The sequence below is a fragment of the Onychostruthus taczanowskii genome, unplaced genomic scaffold (genome assembly GCF_017590055.1).
Source record: "Onychostruthus taczanowskii isolate IOZ18803 unplaced genomic scaffold, ASM1759005v1 scaffold25, whole genome shotgun sequence".
Lineage (NCBI taxonomy): Eukaryota > Metazoa > Chordata > Aves > Passeriformes > Passeridae > Onychostruthus > Onychostruthus taczanowskii.
In genome coordinates this window covers 4,834,398-4,851,519 of record NW_024499796.1, presented here as the reverse complement: position 1 = coordinate 4,851,519, position 17,122 = coordinate 4,834,398, and the positions used below count along the sequence as shown (strand labels likewise).

At 49.2% G+C, this 17,122-nt stretch overlaps 1 protein-coding gene across 1 annotated transcript in view; it reads left to right on the top strand.

Moving 5' to 3' along the window:
- Nucleotides 1–13,148, top strand: part of MEGF9 (multiple EGF like domains 9) — a 50,336-nt gene extending 37,188 nt beyond the window's left edge. The window contains exons 5-8 of the mRNA XM_041406697.1: nt 3,005–3,148; nt 4,045–4,317; nt 7,889–11,816; nt 12,203–13,148. Of these exons, the coding sequence (XP_041262631.1) occupies nt 3,005–3,148; nt 4,045–4,317; nt 7,889–8,343 (872 nt within the window). The 3' untranslated portion in view covers nt 8,344–11,816; nt 12,203–13,148. The remainder of the gene's footprint in view (nt 1–3,004; nt 3,149–4,044; nt 4,318–7,888; nt 11,817–12,202) is intronic.
- The last annotated feature ends 3,974 nt before the right edge of the window (nt 13,149–17,122 follow it).

Here is a 17,122-nt window from a genome sequence, read left to right as displayed (position 1 = left end):
CCTTTTGTTTAGCTGCTGTTTACCTGGAAACATACCCTGTGCTGGCACTGACGTAAGGGGACTTGCTGCCACAGATAACAGGATCAGAGCTGCTAAAAACTGCCAGCATCTAATTAATACTGCCCACTTTTTATAAATCGGCCTTGTTCATTTCCCTTGATTATTTCTTTGACTGTCTCTCACGCAGATGTTGCTGGAGTGCAAATGTCGAGGCACCTGTGCTTGGACAGCTTATGGGAGGGCAGGGGGAGCCTAATGATTTGCCATCTCACCTGGAAGGAGGGAGCCTGGAGGAGCACTGTTCTGGGGCTGCCTGCACAACCCCCACTTCAGCCACAGCACTCACTTCAGATTCCAAATTCTCCTCAAAACTTCAGGCTGGAAGGCAGTTCTGTAATATTCATCCAGGAGTTTAGGAAGGGGTAGTAATTAAAAGTAGTGTTGCAGAATTTGTTGGTGGAGAGGCAGAGCTCATGAAATCAGGTATTTCTGGGCAATTTGTGCCTGTGTGTTCCCTCATGGGCTGTGTGTTTGCAGCAGAGGAATGCCCTGGTCCGTGGGCACTGGGTCTGTGTTCCCTGGGGGTGAATTCCTGCGTTCCCTTGAGGATGAATTACTGCATTCACTCCCATGCTGGACTGTGTGCTTGTGTCCTAGCAGCACTGAGGGATACAAGGCTGTCACTAAAGCTGTGCACACATCAGCTGTCTGACTGATTTGGAGCTGGGTGTGTGGGTTTTGTGAAGGAGGAGGATAATCTGCTCTTCCTTTTTTTTCCCCTCAGTGTTCCTCCTGCTGTCAGTTTTTCAAAGAAAAGCCAGCACAGACCTTGCTCCTGGGATGGGGCTGCTCTTTCTGCTGGGATTGCCCAGTGCTGCCCACAGCATTGCAATGAAAATCCCTCATTTTGCTTAATGACCTGTTGTTGATTTGACAGCAACTTTATGCTGCTGTGGCTGAGGGAACCAAACAAAACCAGAACAGAGAAGTTGATTAAGAATTAGATCGGACGCCTGCTCTAGAGACTGCACTCTGTGTGACCTCCCCAGCTTTACATCAATTCTGTGTAGCCTTTGTCCAATTTTCAAAGTTTTTTCCTATTAATGCTATACTTTGGGCTCCCTCTGCTGGCTCTGCAGTCAGCTTGGCATCACTGTCACTCTGGCCAGGAGGAATATTTAAAATTACTGGGCATAAATAAATAACTTGGGCAGCAGGAGCTCCCCAGCTGACAGCACTTTCTCTGCCACGACCCTTGTACTCCGTGGTGTGTCTGCACTGAGGTGGGCTGGTGCTTCCCAGCTGGGGTCCTGTGAGGTCTGATCCTTCCTGAGGGCATTATCAGGATGAGAAGTGCTATTAATTATTAAGGCTCTCCACAGTGATACCTGATTGCATGCCTGTGCATGCTCTGCCTGGCTGAGCAACCTGCTGACTCAGGGAAACACAACCATTTGCAGGGCTGGTGGAGATGGATGTGGGTGATTTCTGCTGATGGGAAAGACATTGGTGCTGAGATGACCAAGGCAACACAGGTGTGATTCCAGATTTATGCCCCTGTTAGTGCCTGGGGAGCACTGTCCAAGGCAGCCTTGCTGTGACCAGACAGATGAACTTCCCTGTCCAAGATACCCATCCCACTGAACAGCTGATCCAGGTTTGCAGCTGGAGAAACCAAGCATAGCAGATAATTTTCCCTTCTAAACCTGACATCTCTCCCACAAAAACCACTGGCTCGTGCCTGACAGGCTGCTGAGGGAAGAGCAAACAGTGTGTGGGAGGTGACGCTGAGCAAGGGGTGCTGGCAGGGCCCTGCTGGGTGGGTGAATCAGCCACTTCCTGGGTTTGCTTCCTGCCCTTGGCATCAGGGCTGGCTGCAAGGACATGCCAGGCTGCCTGGGGATGCTTGGCTGTGGAGTCATCACTGTGGGAACTGAGGAGCAGCAGCCGTGTCGGGTTTGTGAGGGAGCCAAACTGTTCTGATATTAATAAGAAAATCTGCTGTGGTCTTTATAACAGTCAGCACAAACCTCAATCAGGATTTTTTCCTGTGGTTGATGTTGATATGAGACTTCCCCATCCCCCAGCAGCACTGCTGGGTCAGCTCAGTGGATCTGTCCCTGCTCTCCCACTGCTCTGGGCCACCCCAGTTTATAGAAAGGGCTGTTGCCTTTGCAGACTCTGGTACATGGGATTTAATCCAATCTTCCCTCAGCTCCCTGCCACCTCACCGAGGAGCCAGCTGAATTACAGCATGTTCCTGGTGATGGATGGGCTTTATATAGAGGCTGTGCTTTTGTAACTAAGGAGATTTTTCTTCTGGGTCACAGTGGTATCAAAATGCAATTTGGAGGCCATTAGGAGACGGCGTTTGTGCAGCCACGGCACGTCGAGTTTCTGATTCAGGGGCTTCCCCAGGAAGGGCAGGTGGCTCCCGTGAGCCCCCACTTCTCTGCTTCTCTGGGAAGGTCACTGACTGCTGCTGCCTTGTCCTGGGGTGCAGGACCTGGAGCCACACTGGTAGGAGGAGCTGTCTGCCCCCAAAGCAGGACAGTGGCATGTCCTCACCCCTGACCAGCCCAGGTGGACAGGAAGAGACTGCACAGAAAAAACTAAAGGCATAAACCTCAGGGACCCCTCATGAGAGTGGGGGACTTTCAGCATCAGTGTTCCATCTCACTTGGTACAAATGCAAACTGAAACTGCTTTGCTTGAGGAGAATTTTAACACTGATAACTCGTGTTTACCTGCAGTGACCTTTTAGTGGTGAGCTGTGGGGCCTCTGCTGGGGCCACCTGCTTTTTCCCATTATGTGTGTATGTGTGGAACAAGGGGATGAGCATCAGAAGGTCATAAGAGGCCAGGATCATGTTTTGGCCAGAGGGCATCCAAAACCACCTGTGAGCTCTGATAATTGAGTGTGTTCCACGTGGATTCTTGCTCTAAATGTTCTGCTCCAGTTCCTGCTGCTGAATGTTTGCTTGTTCTCCTCTCTGTTCCTCAGGCACCTGCCTGGACTGCCAGGAGAACACGGAGGGGAAGCACTGTGAGCTCTGCAAGGAGGGTTTCTATCGGAGCACCCAGCCTGCCCACGGCTGCCAGCACTGCCCCTGCTCCACTGTGGCATCCACTGGCACCTGCCACTTACGTGAGGCTCTTCTTTTGGTCTAATTCCTCATAATGAAGGTTGCTCTCCTCAGTTAAATTGCCCCTCAGAGTGTGTCAGCCCAAGGTGTTTTATAGCCTCTGGAGCGCCTGTTCGTGGGCACTGGAAGCAGCACCTGCTGTGATGGGTCCCTAGTGCTTGTGTTGCCTCTTGTGAGAGCAGCTGTGCAGGGGAGGGATCAGAATCACAAAATGGTTTGGCTTGGAAGGGATCTTAAAGTCTGGTTCCAGCTCTCAGTGTGTTGCTGCAGTCTGCTCTGAAGAGCCTGCAAAGTTTTGCAGAGAAGCTTTGCTGCTGGGCTCGTGGCAGCCAGGAGAGGGGCAGGAGGTGCTCAGCAGTGCCATGTAGCCCTCCATACTTCTGAGCCTGCTTCTGAACATCTCCATGAGACTCCATGCAGAGATTCCCCAACATAACTGAGACAAGTTAGAGCTGTAATAGTCATATCTAAGACTTTTTTTGATATTTCCCTAATCAGTTTTGCAAGCAAGCTGCTTCTGGCTTTGTATAGGCCCAAAAGTTCCTTTGGATTGCAAGCATCCCTGATATAGTTCCAGCTGTTCTCTGAAATTGCCTGTTTGAGATGGAAATGTTCAGGAATAATAATCTATTTCCTTAGCAACGTGCTGAGTTTGCTCTGTGAGGTTGGTACAAGGCATCAGAACTCCTCAAAGCTGTTTTTTTTCTCCTACTAACAGAGAAAATGCTGCAGTTCAGAAGTTGTGTTTTCAGCTCAGAATTCGAGAGTGTCAATACTTGATGGCTGCTGATTTTTGTCAGGGTGCCTTGTGGTCAGTTCCCACAGAACAAACCCCACAGCACGGGTGTCTCTGCAAGGGGCTGCGGCACATCCCTGCTTTGCTTTTTGTGTTCTCCAGAGCCTGGCGAGAGCATCCCGAGGTGTGACAAGTGCAAACCAGGGTACACTGGCCTCAACTGCAACCAGTGTGACAAGGGCTACTACAACTCAGACAGCATCTGCACGAGGTGTGAGTGCAATGGGAACGTGGACCCCGCGCTGTCCCCCAGCGTGTGCCGGCCGGACAGCGGCGAGTGCATCGGCTGCCTGTACCACACCACGGGCTTCCACTGTGAGCTCTGTGAGGAGGGCTACAGCAGGGACTCCGAGGGCACCAACTGCACCAGGAAAGGTAAAAAATGCTGCTCAAGTCAGTGTCAAGGCTCACTGTGCAGCTGGCCAAAGGTTGGAGAGGGAATGGTGTTAATTGTTCATGTTAGTTTAGATTTGTCTGGCCTCTGGTGCAGAGAAGAAAACCAGATCTTTGTAACAGAATCAAAGAATGAACTAGGTTGGAAAAGACCTTAAGGATCATCTAGTCCAACCTATGACCTAACACCTCCTCATCAATTAAAGCATGGCACCGAGTGCCATGTCCAGGCTTTTTTTAAACACATCCAGGGGGACAGGGACTCCACCACCTCCAATTCCAGCACACAGTTGAAGGCCTTGAAGGGTGGTTTAGAGTTAGCTCTGTAACCACCCTGATTCCAGACCCTGGCAGGCACTGCTAGTGACCAAGCTGGAAAAAGCCCAATCCATTTGTAGCGTATTTAATGTAGAATGAGAGAAAATTATTCTGGAGTTGCTCCTTCAGTGGTTATCTGGAGGTTGGTTTTCATGGTGGATGTCTAATACCATGCATGGAAACATTACCAGTGTGATGTATGAGATGAAAGAACCCAGAGTTCAGGGAAGTGTTTAGGCACAAATTTGTCCCTGTCATGGACAGAGATTCAATTCAGATCTTCCATCAGGAGCTAATGTGGTTTTCACTCCTGTGCTGCTCACTGGGTGTGTAATCACAGAGTCCTTCCCTGCTCAGGGAGATGATCACTACAACAAAGTTGCATGCTCATTAGCTGTTACAGGGCTGGAAATGGCACTTTTGCATCAGCTCATCCATTACCTCCCCCTGCACAGCTCTGGCTTTGTGCAAGGATCCACATGACCTTGCTCCATTAAAATCTCTACGTATGGCTTTTCTTGGGTACTTGCAGTTTTCACCATTCCATTTTATTTTAATGGCATTGTTGTAGTCAGTTCCTGATGTGGGGAAAGCCTGTTCACTTTCAAGGGGGCTTGGACATGCTCCTTGAGCTTTCCTCTCTCCCTGACACTTATGTTTTCCCTTTTTTATTGAGCAATTAAAAAGATGTCCAGCTTCTTTCCAGTTCCTTAAACAAAAATTGCCTAAAAACTGACATGCTGAGGTTACTGAGCATTAACTTGTTTTAGGTTAAGATTTTCATAAATCACCTGTGCATTTGAGTGGCTTCTGGAGTGAAATCATCACCCAGGCTCTGTCTCAGTGGTCGCAGGTGAAATGAGCCAGCAGGTTCTGTACAGCCTGGGCAAAGCTCATGTATCCACAGGGGCTGTCCAGAGTCTCAAGCCTGACCAGGACTCTGGTGCTTTCAAGGCAGATAGAGAGGATATTCAAAGGACCAGAGCGAGTGTTTTCAGCCCCAGAGCAGGTGGTGCTCCTGCTGCTGTGGGGAGGCACAGCAGGGACTCAGGCTGGTGCACTGTGGCTCTGTGCCACCCAGCCAAGCACCGCAGCCTCCCTGGGACCGGGCGCGTGGCCTGCTGCCAGAGCTCTCCACTGCAGCAGGCAGCAGCAGCTCTGCAGAGTCGGCGCTTCAATCAAGCAGCTGGATCTGAGGCTCCTGTCAAAGCTGCCAAAGCAGCCCATTGAGTGAGCAGCTGCTGCTCTCAAGGAGCTGCTCTGGGACATCTGGAGAGCTGGCAGGGCCCCGGGAGCGGAACAGGCAGCGCCGTGTCACGGCCCGGAAGCGGCGCGGGGCCAGAGCCGGCACTTCACCGTGACGTTCCTGGGAGCGCCAGGAAATGTCTTCACCCCAGGCCTCCGTGCCAGCCCTGAGCTGATGCTGACTCACACATAAAGCCCAGAAAAGTGCTGTTTCCTTGCTCGTGAATCAGCTATTGTCTTGGTTCTGTTTTTTCCCTACTTACAGCTTTGCCAGGGATTGAGTGTTGGTGAAGGAATTTGGAAATGACTGAATTCCTCATGCCCTTTTCCCAAAGCCAGAGGTTTTCCAGGAACTTTTTGCTCCTGTCATGTTGCTTCCTATTGCAAAATTTTGCCTGTCATGCCATAGAGAAATGCCTTCTGGCATTCAGCATCCTGTGTCCTTATCAGCCTGAGGCAGGAGCTGTAGGGAACAGAGGAGCTGCTGCAGGGAGGAGAGACTGAGCAGAACCTCAGTCAGGTGTGTAGTGCCCCTTTCAGAGGAATTTCTTTCTCTGCCTGAACTGGGAATGTGATAGCCCAAAGTTAACTTGTGGGAGTTCCCCTGAGGGCCCGTGGCAGGACATGTGCTGAATATTTCCAGCTCCTGTTGCCATTGGAGATGCAGCTCAGTGCAAAATTAGTCCTTCGGAAGTGACTCTCCTCCTCAGTCGTAATTAGTAGATGTTCAGGAGAGCTGGAAGCTGGATCTATACAGCATGGCACCATCAGCTGTAATTGCTGCAGCTGTACATGGATTTAAAATGAAGTTGCTTTTCTGTTGGCAGGAAGAGAGTGGGAAAGAGGATGCAGAGTCCTGTGGAGCAATAGGTGCAGAGAACATTCTGGCTGATTGAGCTTCAGCTAGTGGAGTGTTCCTGTTGCCTGAACTTTAGAATCTAAAATAGATCAGGTTATTCATGTGAGGAAATGCTTTATTAGCTACATTTGTGAGCTTAATACTAGAGATTTGTGGTGCTCTCTGAGGTCTGTAGCTCAGCAGGTTTGATGCAGGCATAATGAATTCGCATCCCACTTCTGAGATCTCAAGGTTAACCTGACTCCTGAACTGAGAAGGAAGTTTATCCCACGGCTGCTGGAAGCAAGCAAGGTTCTTGGCTATTTAGGAAAAGCCAGAACACAGTCTGGTAGTTCCCATGTTCTGATCTTTCCTGTGGGCACCTATGCCAGCAGCTGAAGCCAAACCAGGATCCCAGCTGGCCTCTGCTGCGTTCAAAAGCTTCTGAAGGACATGCACAGTGTTTTTTTGTTGTGATTTGGTGATCTCCTGCTTATGGCTGTGTAGACTGGGGATCTCCATGTGGCTTGTGTATGACTTCATTCAAAAGCAGAACTGAGGTTATTTTGCCCTTTTACCTAAAGGGATGCAAACACTGAACGCACTAGTTCATTTTTTCAGTTTTGATCTTCTTGTTTGTACAAGTAGGGCAGAAATAATAATACTGAGAACAAAGTCCTACATCTGGTGCACTGGTTGTAAAGGGTTTAAGCTGCTGGAGTTGCTGTGCTGCTTGGTGTCTGAGTGTGCAGCCCACACAGACACCAAGGGACACGTTGGTTCAGAGTCTAAACTTGCTGAGCTTGGTAAAGCCTCGTTTGCCTGGTCTGAACAGGAGCTGGACTGGGACTTGCTGTCATCATGAGCTCCTGTATTGAACCCTGAATCGTGACTGCTGCACCTGTCCCTCAGCACCAGACTATTCAGAGCAGTCCTGTAGTCCATGGGCACTTAGCACACAGAATTATATTAAAAACCCCCACACACAACCCTGGACAGACATTTTCTAAACTGCTTTGAAAAAATACCAGTTTAGCAGTGTAGCCTTAATTGCCATAATAACTGTGATATAAATGTCAAATCTCTTATGTTTGTGTTTGATTTTCAGCTCAGCAGATTTTTTTATTGATCATTTTTTAATTTGTTTTGTAGAAGCCACTCTTGGCCCAGAACCAAGGGAGTTTACAACTTCAGCTCCAAATACCACCAAGGCCACATCCTTTTCCACGGCAGTGCTAAACAGTACTTTGTCACCAACAACTCTACAGACAATATTTCCTATAAGCTCCTCTGACAACAGCACCTCTGCTTTCGCTGATGTTTCATGGACTCAGTTTAACATCATTATTTTGACAGTGATTATCATTGTTGTGGTCCTACTAATGGGCTTTGTGGGTGCTGTCTACATGTACCGTGAGTATCAGAACCGAAAACTTAATGCTCCCTTTTGGACCATTGAACTCAAAGAGGACAACATCAGTTTCAGCAGCTACCACGACAGCATTCCCAACGCTGACGTGTCGGGGCTGCTGGAAGATGATGGCAATGAGGTGGCCCCCAATGGACAGCTCACGCTGACGACTCCCATGCATAATTATAAAGCTTAGAAGTCATCCAGCTATTCCAAAGTTTGCTTCTCAAAAAGTTACAGGGCTTGTGGAAGGGGTGTCAGGATCCGTGCCAAGGCTCCACGCAGAGGAATTTGCTCTTCAGATGCTCTCTGGTGCAAGGCGTGCTGTAGCTTGCAGGTGAACAGAAGATAGTGTAGTACCCCTGAATTTCAGGTAGTGTGATGAAATGCATTCAGTGTTCTCCATAAAGATCCATAGAATTCACTGTTGTTATAAACTGGATTATTCTGAATTGAAACTTTTTTATGAAGAGATGGTGGGGTGGAGAGAGCAGAACCCAATGAGGAGTCAGAAGCTACTTGGTTTCCAGCCAACCCAACACTTGTGTCTTCATCCTTTAGTTTGAGAAGTAGCTCATGAATTAACAGTGGAATTTCAGGAAACAGATATTTGGAAAGGCATCATCTTCATTCCTAACAAAAACTTATTTGAAAAGGAGAACAAAAAAAAAAAAAAAAAAAAAAAAAAAAGGAAGTCATTGTTCACTGTACTACCAAAAGGCAAGTAGGAGGAGTGAGTTGCACACTGAAAAAGTCACCATTATCTGTTCCCATTAAGCAGGGAAATGGGAAAAAAATCCTAAGAACACTTGAGTTAGGGAAGAGATTAAGCTCTTCCCTTTCTTAGTATTTATACAGGGTGATGATGCTATTAAGACATAGCAATCCATTTTTTTCTAGAAGGAGTTAATGAACTTGTATAGTTTCTGTGCAAGGGAAGACGACAAGACATCTCAGGGTTGCCATGTAAAAATAAAAGCCAGGCTTAATACCCTACCCTGATAGAAATGGTGTGTTCTGTATATAAAATGTAATATATCTTCTTGGAATTGTATTTGTAATTATTTGTAAAAAAGACAAGCAACCAACTGACCAACCAAAAAATCCCCAACAACAAATCCATGAGCCCCTCCCCAACCTTCCCCACTCCCCAGGTCATGTTTTATCCTCTAGGTTTTAATTGTACAGCGGTTAGTGACGTTGTTTAAAAAAGAAAAATCACGAGGATTGTTTAAAATACTGTAAATGAGATGGCAATATTGTTGGAGCTGGGCCTCTGGCAAACACCAACTGCTTAAAGCTTTTCTTCCACTGTCATTGAATACCTTCTTTTTTAGAGAAAATGTGAGTGTTCCCTACTTGTATCTGTCAAATTTTGCCATTCCTTCAAATACAGAGTGAATACCAGTGTTGCCATGACTAGGGCTGAGTAGGTGTCCAAAAATTGGATGCACCAATGTATTCCTTGCTTTTCATTCTCTCTACAAAATGCAAATACACTGTCACAAACACACCGAGAGCTTGGGCTCATTGGCTGAGGTTCTACCAAGTGGGTGCTCATCGTGTGGAGGGATCCCACTGCCATCCCTGCTGAGCTGCCGTGGCAGGGGGGGCATGCTGGAGGGCTGAGCTCAACCCCCATGCCTCCTGAGAGCCAAAGGTCTCCTGGATTTGGGTGGAAACAGCTTTGGGATGAAGAGCTCGCAGGACCCAGTGTGCGCTTTGAGGTAAAAGGGCACAGATGCTTTCAGAATTTAAAGTAGCACAAGGTGGTGATGGGGAATCAGCTGTTAAAAAAACACTGCAGGGAACAGGTTTTACAGATTCCCCTGGTTTTGGTGAGAGGCTGATGGGCTGTCAGCAGAGAGAACAACTCACAGGCAGCACTGCACAGGGAGGTCACAGCGTGGAGCTCCTGGGTTGGTACCTGCAGTGTGTGCCTCAGGGCAGGGGCTGTGCTCCCTGTGCCACCTGTCCCACCCCTGGAAATCAAACTACTGCATGGAAACAGGGCAAGAAGCAAGTATTTCCCCCCACTGCTGCCCAACCTCAGAGCTGCAGCTGCATTGCTGTGTGTGTGGGGCAATGGTGATACGGAAGCTGGTGGATGTATCCTCTGAGCCAGGAAAAAGTGAATATTTCTCCAGATGAGAAATGGTAGAGAGAACATGTTGATTATTTATTTGTTTTTCAGTGCTGTGAGGAGGTTTCTCTTATCTCTGGAAACTTGGCAGGGGGGGAAATAGGTGATTCAAACACATGCTCAAAGATGCCATTTCTGCCTAAAAAACTTGCTGCCTGATTTAAACTTGAGGCATGGCAAGTCAGAATGAAAATTGCTGAGGATGACCAAGGGAAATGGTGAGGGCAGAATATGGAATTGCATATAGGCCCAGGCTGATGGAATAAAGCTGATGGCAGTGGGCCAGGGTGAGGTCCCATACTTCAGGTAACAAATCTGGCTCGTGTCATTCAGAGCAGTGTCACTTTTAGCTATAAAATGGGGGAGGACTGGAGGAGAAAATCTGGATATTGCTAATCCTTGAGTTACTCATCAAACTTTTAAAGAGCGGGGTGGTGCCAAACCAGAAAATTTCCTGGAAGTTGTAATTATTGCTGATCTAGCGATACAGTTGCACTTGGTCACTTCATGGGGTGAGGAAAAGTAATTTAGGAAGTGTTGGCTTCTGAGACTGATGCTAGCAAGCAAATCAAAGGACAGGTTGTTCACTTTAATGTTTCTAAAATACTTTAGCAGATTTTTTAATCTCTGCCACAAAACACCTCTTCCTTAAATTCTGCTGTGACTGTGGGCTGCTTTGTAAGAGGAACAGGCTTGGATTTTGTCTCACTGTAGAACTAGGGACCATCTGCTCAAGCAGAGCGTGGGCTCAGGTGCTGAGCCCTCCTAGTCCCTGCCTGCCACAGCACAGGAGGTGTTGGCTCCTGGGCTGCTTCTGACCTCCAAAGTAATCCAGAGGCTTTGTGTTTGGGAAGAGGAGGAGTCAGGATGCCCTGCAGGGTGGGACAGCTGCTGCCTGTGGCTTGCACAGCTGGATGAAGGGATGGAGACAGCCTGGAAACGTGATGGGAAGCTTGGCTGGGCAGGGGCAACCTGGCTGCCCAGATTTGGAAGGCACAGGATGTTCCTGAACAGGGAGCACAGTGAGGATGTGGCACTGGCGCCGTGCTTGTCAAATGGCAGAATGACACAGCAGCCACCTCCTGCCACCCAGGCCTTGGCACACAGGAGCAACAGTAAGAAAAGGAGATCAGTGCTTCAGCAGGGAAAGAATAAACAGCTTCATGTTTGCCTTTGGTGATGTGAGATCAGATTGCTCATGCTCTTACCAGTTCCCCTGCCACCACAGGAGGGGAGGAAGAAGCTGAGCTGGTTCTGTCTCCAGTCACCTTGGGTTGGGTTGTACCTGGAGGGATGGCAGAGCTCAAACACTTGTGCCAGGTACTGGGGCCACCAGCACCATGCTGCGTGTCATCGCTTGTCGTGAGGCTCCCCTGGTGCAGAGGTTTGTCCTGAGGGTGGGGTAAGGGCAGGAGAACCACAAGTGGACTCTCAGGGCTGTCTTGAGGCCCAGCTGAGCAGCCAGTGACGCCAGGGGAGGGCATCTTGGTGACTGTGGGGCTGAGGTGGCCATCCAGGTACACGAGGTGTTCCTGATGGGCACATGTAGCACCTTGTGCCTGGGAATGCTGCCCAGCTGCAGGGCTGGGCTGTCACAGAGAAGGGCACTCATGGCATGGGACAGCAGCTGCAGAGCAGAGGGGGTGTGACAGGGCAGGGGGACTGGTGGATGTGGGAAAGCAGCTCCAGGCACTGTCCTTGGCAGGGTGAGGGCCCAGCTGGCCTGGCTGGGGCGAGCCCAGCCTGGCAGTAAAGGCAAAGGGACAGAAGGAGCAGATGAAGGGCACAGAGCTGGGGTGGGGCAGGGCTCGGGGCAGCCTGCAGGGCTCTCAGCTCGGGGGAGCACTTGGAGTGCAACAAACATGCAGAAAAGTGGCTGGGCTCATGAGGAGAGATGATCTCCAACCTCGAGGTGTTCCTGATGGGCACATGTAGCACCTTGTGCCTGGGAATGCTGCCCAGCTGCAGGGCTGGGCTGTCACAGAGAAGGGCACTCATGGCATGGGACAGCAGCTGCAGAGCAGAGGGGGTGTGACAGGGCAGGGGGACTGGTGGATGTGGGAAAGCAGCTCCAGGCACTGTCCTTGGCAGGGTGAGGGCCCAGCTGGCCTGGCTGGGGCGAGCCCAGCCTGGCAGTAAAGGCAAAGGGACAGAAGGAGCAGATGAAGGGCACAGAGCTGGGGTGGGGCAGGGCTCGGGGCAGCCTGCAGGGCTCTCAGCTCGGGGAGCACTTGGTGTGCAACAGTCATGCAGAAAAGTGGTTGGGTTCATGAGGAGAGATGATCTCCAACCTTGTGGACCACTGTAGCTGGAAATAGCTATGAGGAGCACTAGCCCTGGGGAGCTGTCAGGAGATGTCAGCCACTGGAATGATAATTCCCTTGGACCAGGCTGAGCAAACTTAGCAGGCATTTAGGAAAGAGGAGGAGATCTATCCAGCATCCTTCAGGTATCCTGGGCCAGTTAACCACTGCTGTGCAGCATCATCCTCTTCAGTGTTACAGGCAATGTAAATGTGGCAGAAAGTTTGCACAGTCTCCTTTAAATAAAGGATATAAAAATAGTTTTCTCTTTAAAATGAAGTTTTAGAGTGAGCTCCCACAGGACTCTGCTCTTTATGTGTCACAGGAATGGATTAAAATAAGAAAAATGTGGGCCTTAAAAGTTGTACTTGCTCCCATCTGAAACCCATCAGTCTCACTCTACATCCAAATACGGCATCTCCCAAGCTTATGCTATGCTTACAAATGCATTTCTAAAAAGAAAAAAAAAAGTGTATGATTTGAATATATGTCAGAATTTATACAGAAGAATGTTATTTAAAATGAATAAAAATAAATGTATATAATTTGTATCTATGCCACTTGGATTTTTGCATTTGTGTTTTTGTTCATTGAATTTCAGCAGGAGTCTTCCCAGTGACAGAAAGGATTGAATCCAATCTCATCCCAGTAATAACATTTGTTCCAAGAGAATTATTTCTTCATTATGCCCCTGTATGCAAGATGAGAACCAAGGCACAAAAATGTTTCTATCACAGATATTCATAAGCACAGTTGACATTCTGTGTCGGAAAATCCAGCTGAAAAACGAGCTCTCTGATCTCTTGTGTCTGCTATGAACCATCCCAGCCCTCAGCTGTGTTTGGGAGCTCCACAGGCAATGACTGTTTTCCCACTGTTTTCTGTATCATTCACATCGACACATTTTGTCAGAGATGTGAATCACTAACCGGGAAACCCTCAGAGCAAAGCTGGAAATGGGATGAGGATATTGTATCAGATTTTTCTTCATGACCACAGATGTCTTTCAAAGGCCATTTTTGTTACAGAAACTCTGAAATGCACATCTGTGGCATCAGTTCTGGGAGTGTTTGCAGAGGGGCCTGTGGAAAACTTGCATTTCCTTCTCTCTTGGCAGAGTTAGGAAATTGATTTTGTTTTGCAAACACAACTGCTAAAGGCTCTCTTTTTTTTTTTTTTTTTTTTTTTATGAAAGCTGTGTGTGACTCTTCAGCCCTTATTAAGCAAAGAACTTGGAGAGGTAAGGCTTCATACACTGAGCAAGCACGTGGTTTTAAGTGTTCATTCAGGCATTTGAGCCAGAGCTGTGTAAGGAAGGACCACACTGGTGCAATTCAAGGGAGTTTATTGAGACCTGATTTGCATTAGCAGAGCAGTTGGATCGTGCATGACTTAACTTAGGAAGAATCTTGCTGTGAACTGTGTGAGGAGGAGGCAGAGCTGAGTCTGAACCAGGTCCCCAGAGCAGGGGGTGAGAACAGGAGGGTGAGGGGGACCCGTGTTCAGCTGGTGGTGACATCAGCCCTCCTTGTGCCAGCACAGCCAGCAGCTGGCTGCCGTCCTGCTCAGCTCAGCCCTACCACTGCCCTCCCCAGAAGTTCTTTCCCAGACTCCCTTCAGGACTCTGCCTGAGGTGGGAAGGATCTCAGGCTGCCTTGAGAAGGAGGAAAGCTCCAACAGGGCTTCCTGGCATGAGGGTTTAGTGTAATCTCCCCAAATGTGCTACTAATGAATTTAAGGTTAAACAACATTAAGCAGATTATCTGAAGGCAAGTTGTTAACTGCTTCTAAACAACACATTTCCCAGTCGCTTCTGCCCCTTGCAGCTTCCTGGTGCTACTGCAGCTTGTAAAACCTGGGGCAGTGCAGTAAATTTCCCAAGGAAATTTTCCATCCTGGCTGTGTGTATTCATAGAATCATAGGACCACAGAATGGTTTGGGTTGGAAAGAACCTGAAAGATCATCTAATTTCCCCTCCTGCCATGGGCAGGGACACCTTCCACTAGAGCAGGTTGCTCCAAGCCAGCTTGGCCCTGCACACTTTCAGGGAAGACAGACGGGGATGTATCTCTATATATCGATATATTTGTCCATCAGACAGCCACTTCATGAAGTAATGAACTTCACCAGGAGGGCCCTGCTGATTTCCTTTTGACTGTAGTGGTTGCACATGGGCTGTGACTCTTCAGAGTCATGTGCTGTGTGTGCAGAGTGATTTACTTGTGGCTGATGGATGCTGATTTAAAGACCTACATCGAATACGTAAAACCTCACAGACACCTTAAACAAGATAAACAAATTGGTATTATCAAGTGAGTGGACTTAGTTATTTTATGATGATCTGCTCTGTAAAGGAGGAAAACTCACATTTCAGCCTGGCTGATCAGATCCTGGTGCCATATGGCAGACCTGATTTTGTGAACTTAATTTCAGCTTGGCAGAGGCCACTGCAAAAGGGTTTCAGTCACATAAGGTGACCAGTGTCTCTTGAGGTCTCTCATGGGGGAGTTGAAGGGACTAAACATCCCTTGGGGTCATCAGACCCCAAATGCAAAGCATGAGGCACGTCCAATTGGAGAGGAGATGGGCTTAAGAGCTTTACTTGTGCTAAGTAGTGTCTGGCACTTCTGGCAGTGTGGAACTGCTACAGCTCCATCATGCACTTGTACCCATAAAACAGAAAGAATTAAGCAGGCATGGGAAGCCCGCCATGACCATACACATCCAGAGCTGCAGTGGCTGCTCCCACCAGTCTGGGGCATTTGACAGGTGAGTGTCAATTTAAACAGTGCAGGTACCTGGAGGAAATGGAGTTCACAGGGCACCAGGCCAACTGGGAATAATAAACTCACAGAACTGGGAATAATAAACTCATGGAATTCATGGCCTGTGGTCAGCCCTTCTCCGTGGCCTAATTCCTGGCTGGGTAAGAGTCCCTTTGAGACAGCCTTGAGGAAAGTGAGTGAAACCTGACCTGAGCTGGTACCAAAGTGGAAACCAAATCCAAAAGAGGAAACCAAATCTAATGCACAGGGTCACTCCTGTGCTTCCTTGTGTTACAGAGAACAGTAAGAGCAAGTCCCACCATGAGGCACCACCTGATGTTTGATGCACTCTGGGGGCAGAGTGGCTGGAAGGCAGATCAGTGGAAAATGACCTGGGAATGCTGGTTGACAGTGGCTGAACATGTGCCCAGGTGGGCAAGAAGGCCAATGGCTCCTGGCTTGTACCAGCAACAGTGTGGCCACAGGGGCAGGGCACTGACTGTCCCCTGTGCTGAACACGGGTGAGGCTCCTTGAGTGCTGTGACCAGAAAGACCTTGAGGAGCTGGAGCTTGTCCAGGGAAGAGAATAAAGTTGGGGAAGGGTCTGGACCACCAGGAGAGGCTGAGGGAGCCGGAAAAGGAGGCTCAGGAGGGACCTTCTGGCTCTGCACAACTCCTGACAGGAGGGGACAGCCGGGGGGGTCGGGCTGTTCTCCCAGGGAACAAGAGGGATAACAGGGAACAGCTTCAAGCTGTAGGGGCGAGGTTCAGGTTGGACATCAGGAGAAATTGCTTCACAAAATGGGTGATTAGACATTAGGAAGGGGCTGCCTAGAGAGGTGATAGAGTCACTGTCCTTGCAGGTGTCCAAGGAGTGACAGGACATGCACAAAATGGGTGATTAGAGATTAGGAAGGGGCTGCCTAGAGAGGTGATAGAGTCAGGAAGGTGTCCAAGGAGTGACGGGACATGGCACTCAGCATGCTGGGCTGGTTGACAAGGCGGGGATTGGTCAAAGGTTGGATCCATATCTCAGAGGTCTTTTCCAGCCTAAATAATTCTGTGAATCTGTGAGAATGTAAATAAATACTGCAGGGAGGCATTTCAATCCTGCACAAGGGTTCTAAATGAATTAAAGGAAGGCAAGGATGCACAGCAAGGAGGGGTCTGGAGCTCCACCTGTGCCCGGCGTTTTTACCCTGGCCATGCCCCGTGAAGGACGGGCCACAACAGCAGCACTTAATCCAGTTCAGCATTTAACCCAGTTCAGCATTTCCCGCTGTTGATGTTCAGAAATGTTCAGTGCAGTCGCATTTTCTCTCACAAAAAGTGGGAGAGCCGACATGCTTAGAACTTTGCTTGTAAAAAAACCCTCTCAGATGGTTCAAAATCCGCCTGCACGGAGGAGGACAGCGGCTGCCTGCACCCCTGCCCGTCGCGATGAGCGGTGTGCAGAATGTGGAACTAACGCGTGTTTATTTCTTCCGCCAAGCCCCATGACAGCTTTGCCCTGCGGGGAACATGGTGAACATCAGCTCCAGCGGCTCTGCCAGGCTCGGCAGGAGCCGGAGCCTGGTGCCTGCCTTCCTAAGCCTCTTCCAAACGGGGATACTTTTGGAGGAAGGCCCTGGGAGCGGCGGGGATCACCCTGTCCCCTCTCGCGCCACCTCAGGCGCTCCGTCCCCTCGGGCTGTCAGCCTGGGCTCCTTCCCTCACTCGAGATGGCGCCGGCCGCTCTCCCTCTGCCCGGCCGGCGCCCGCCC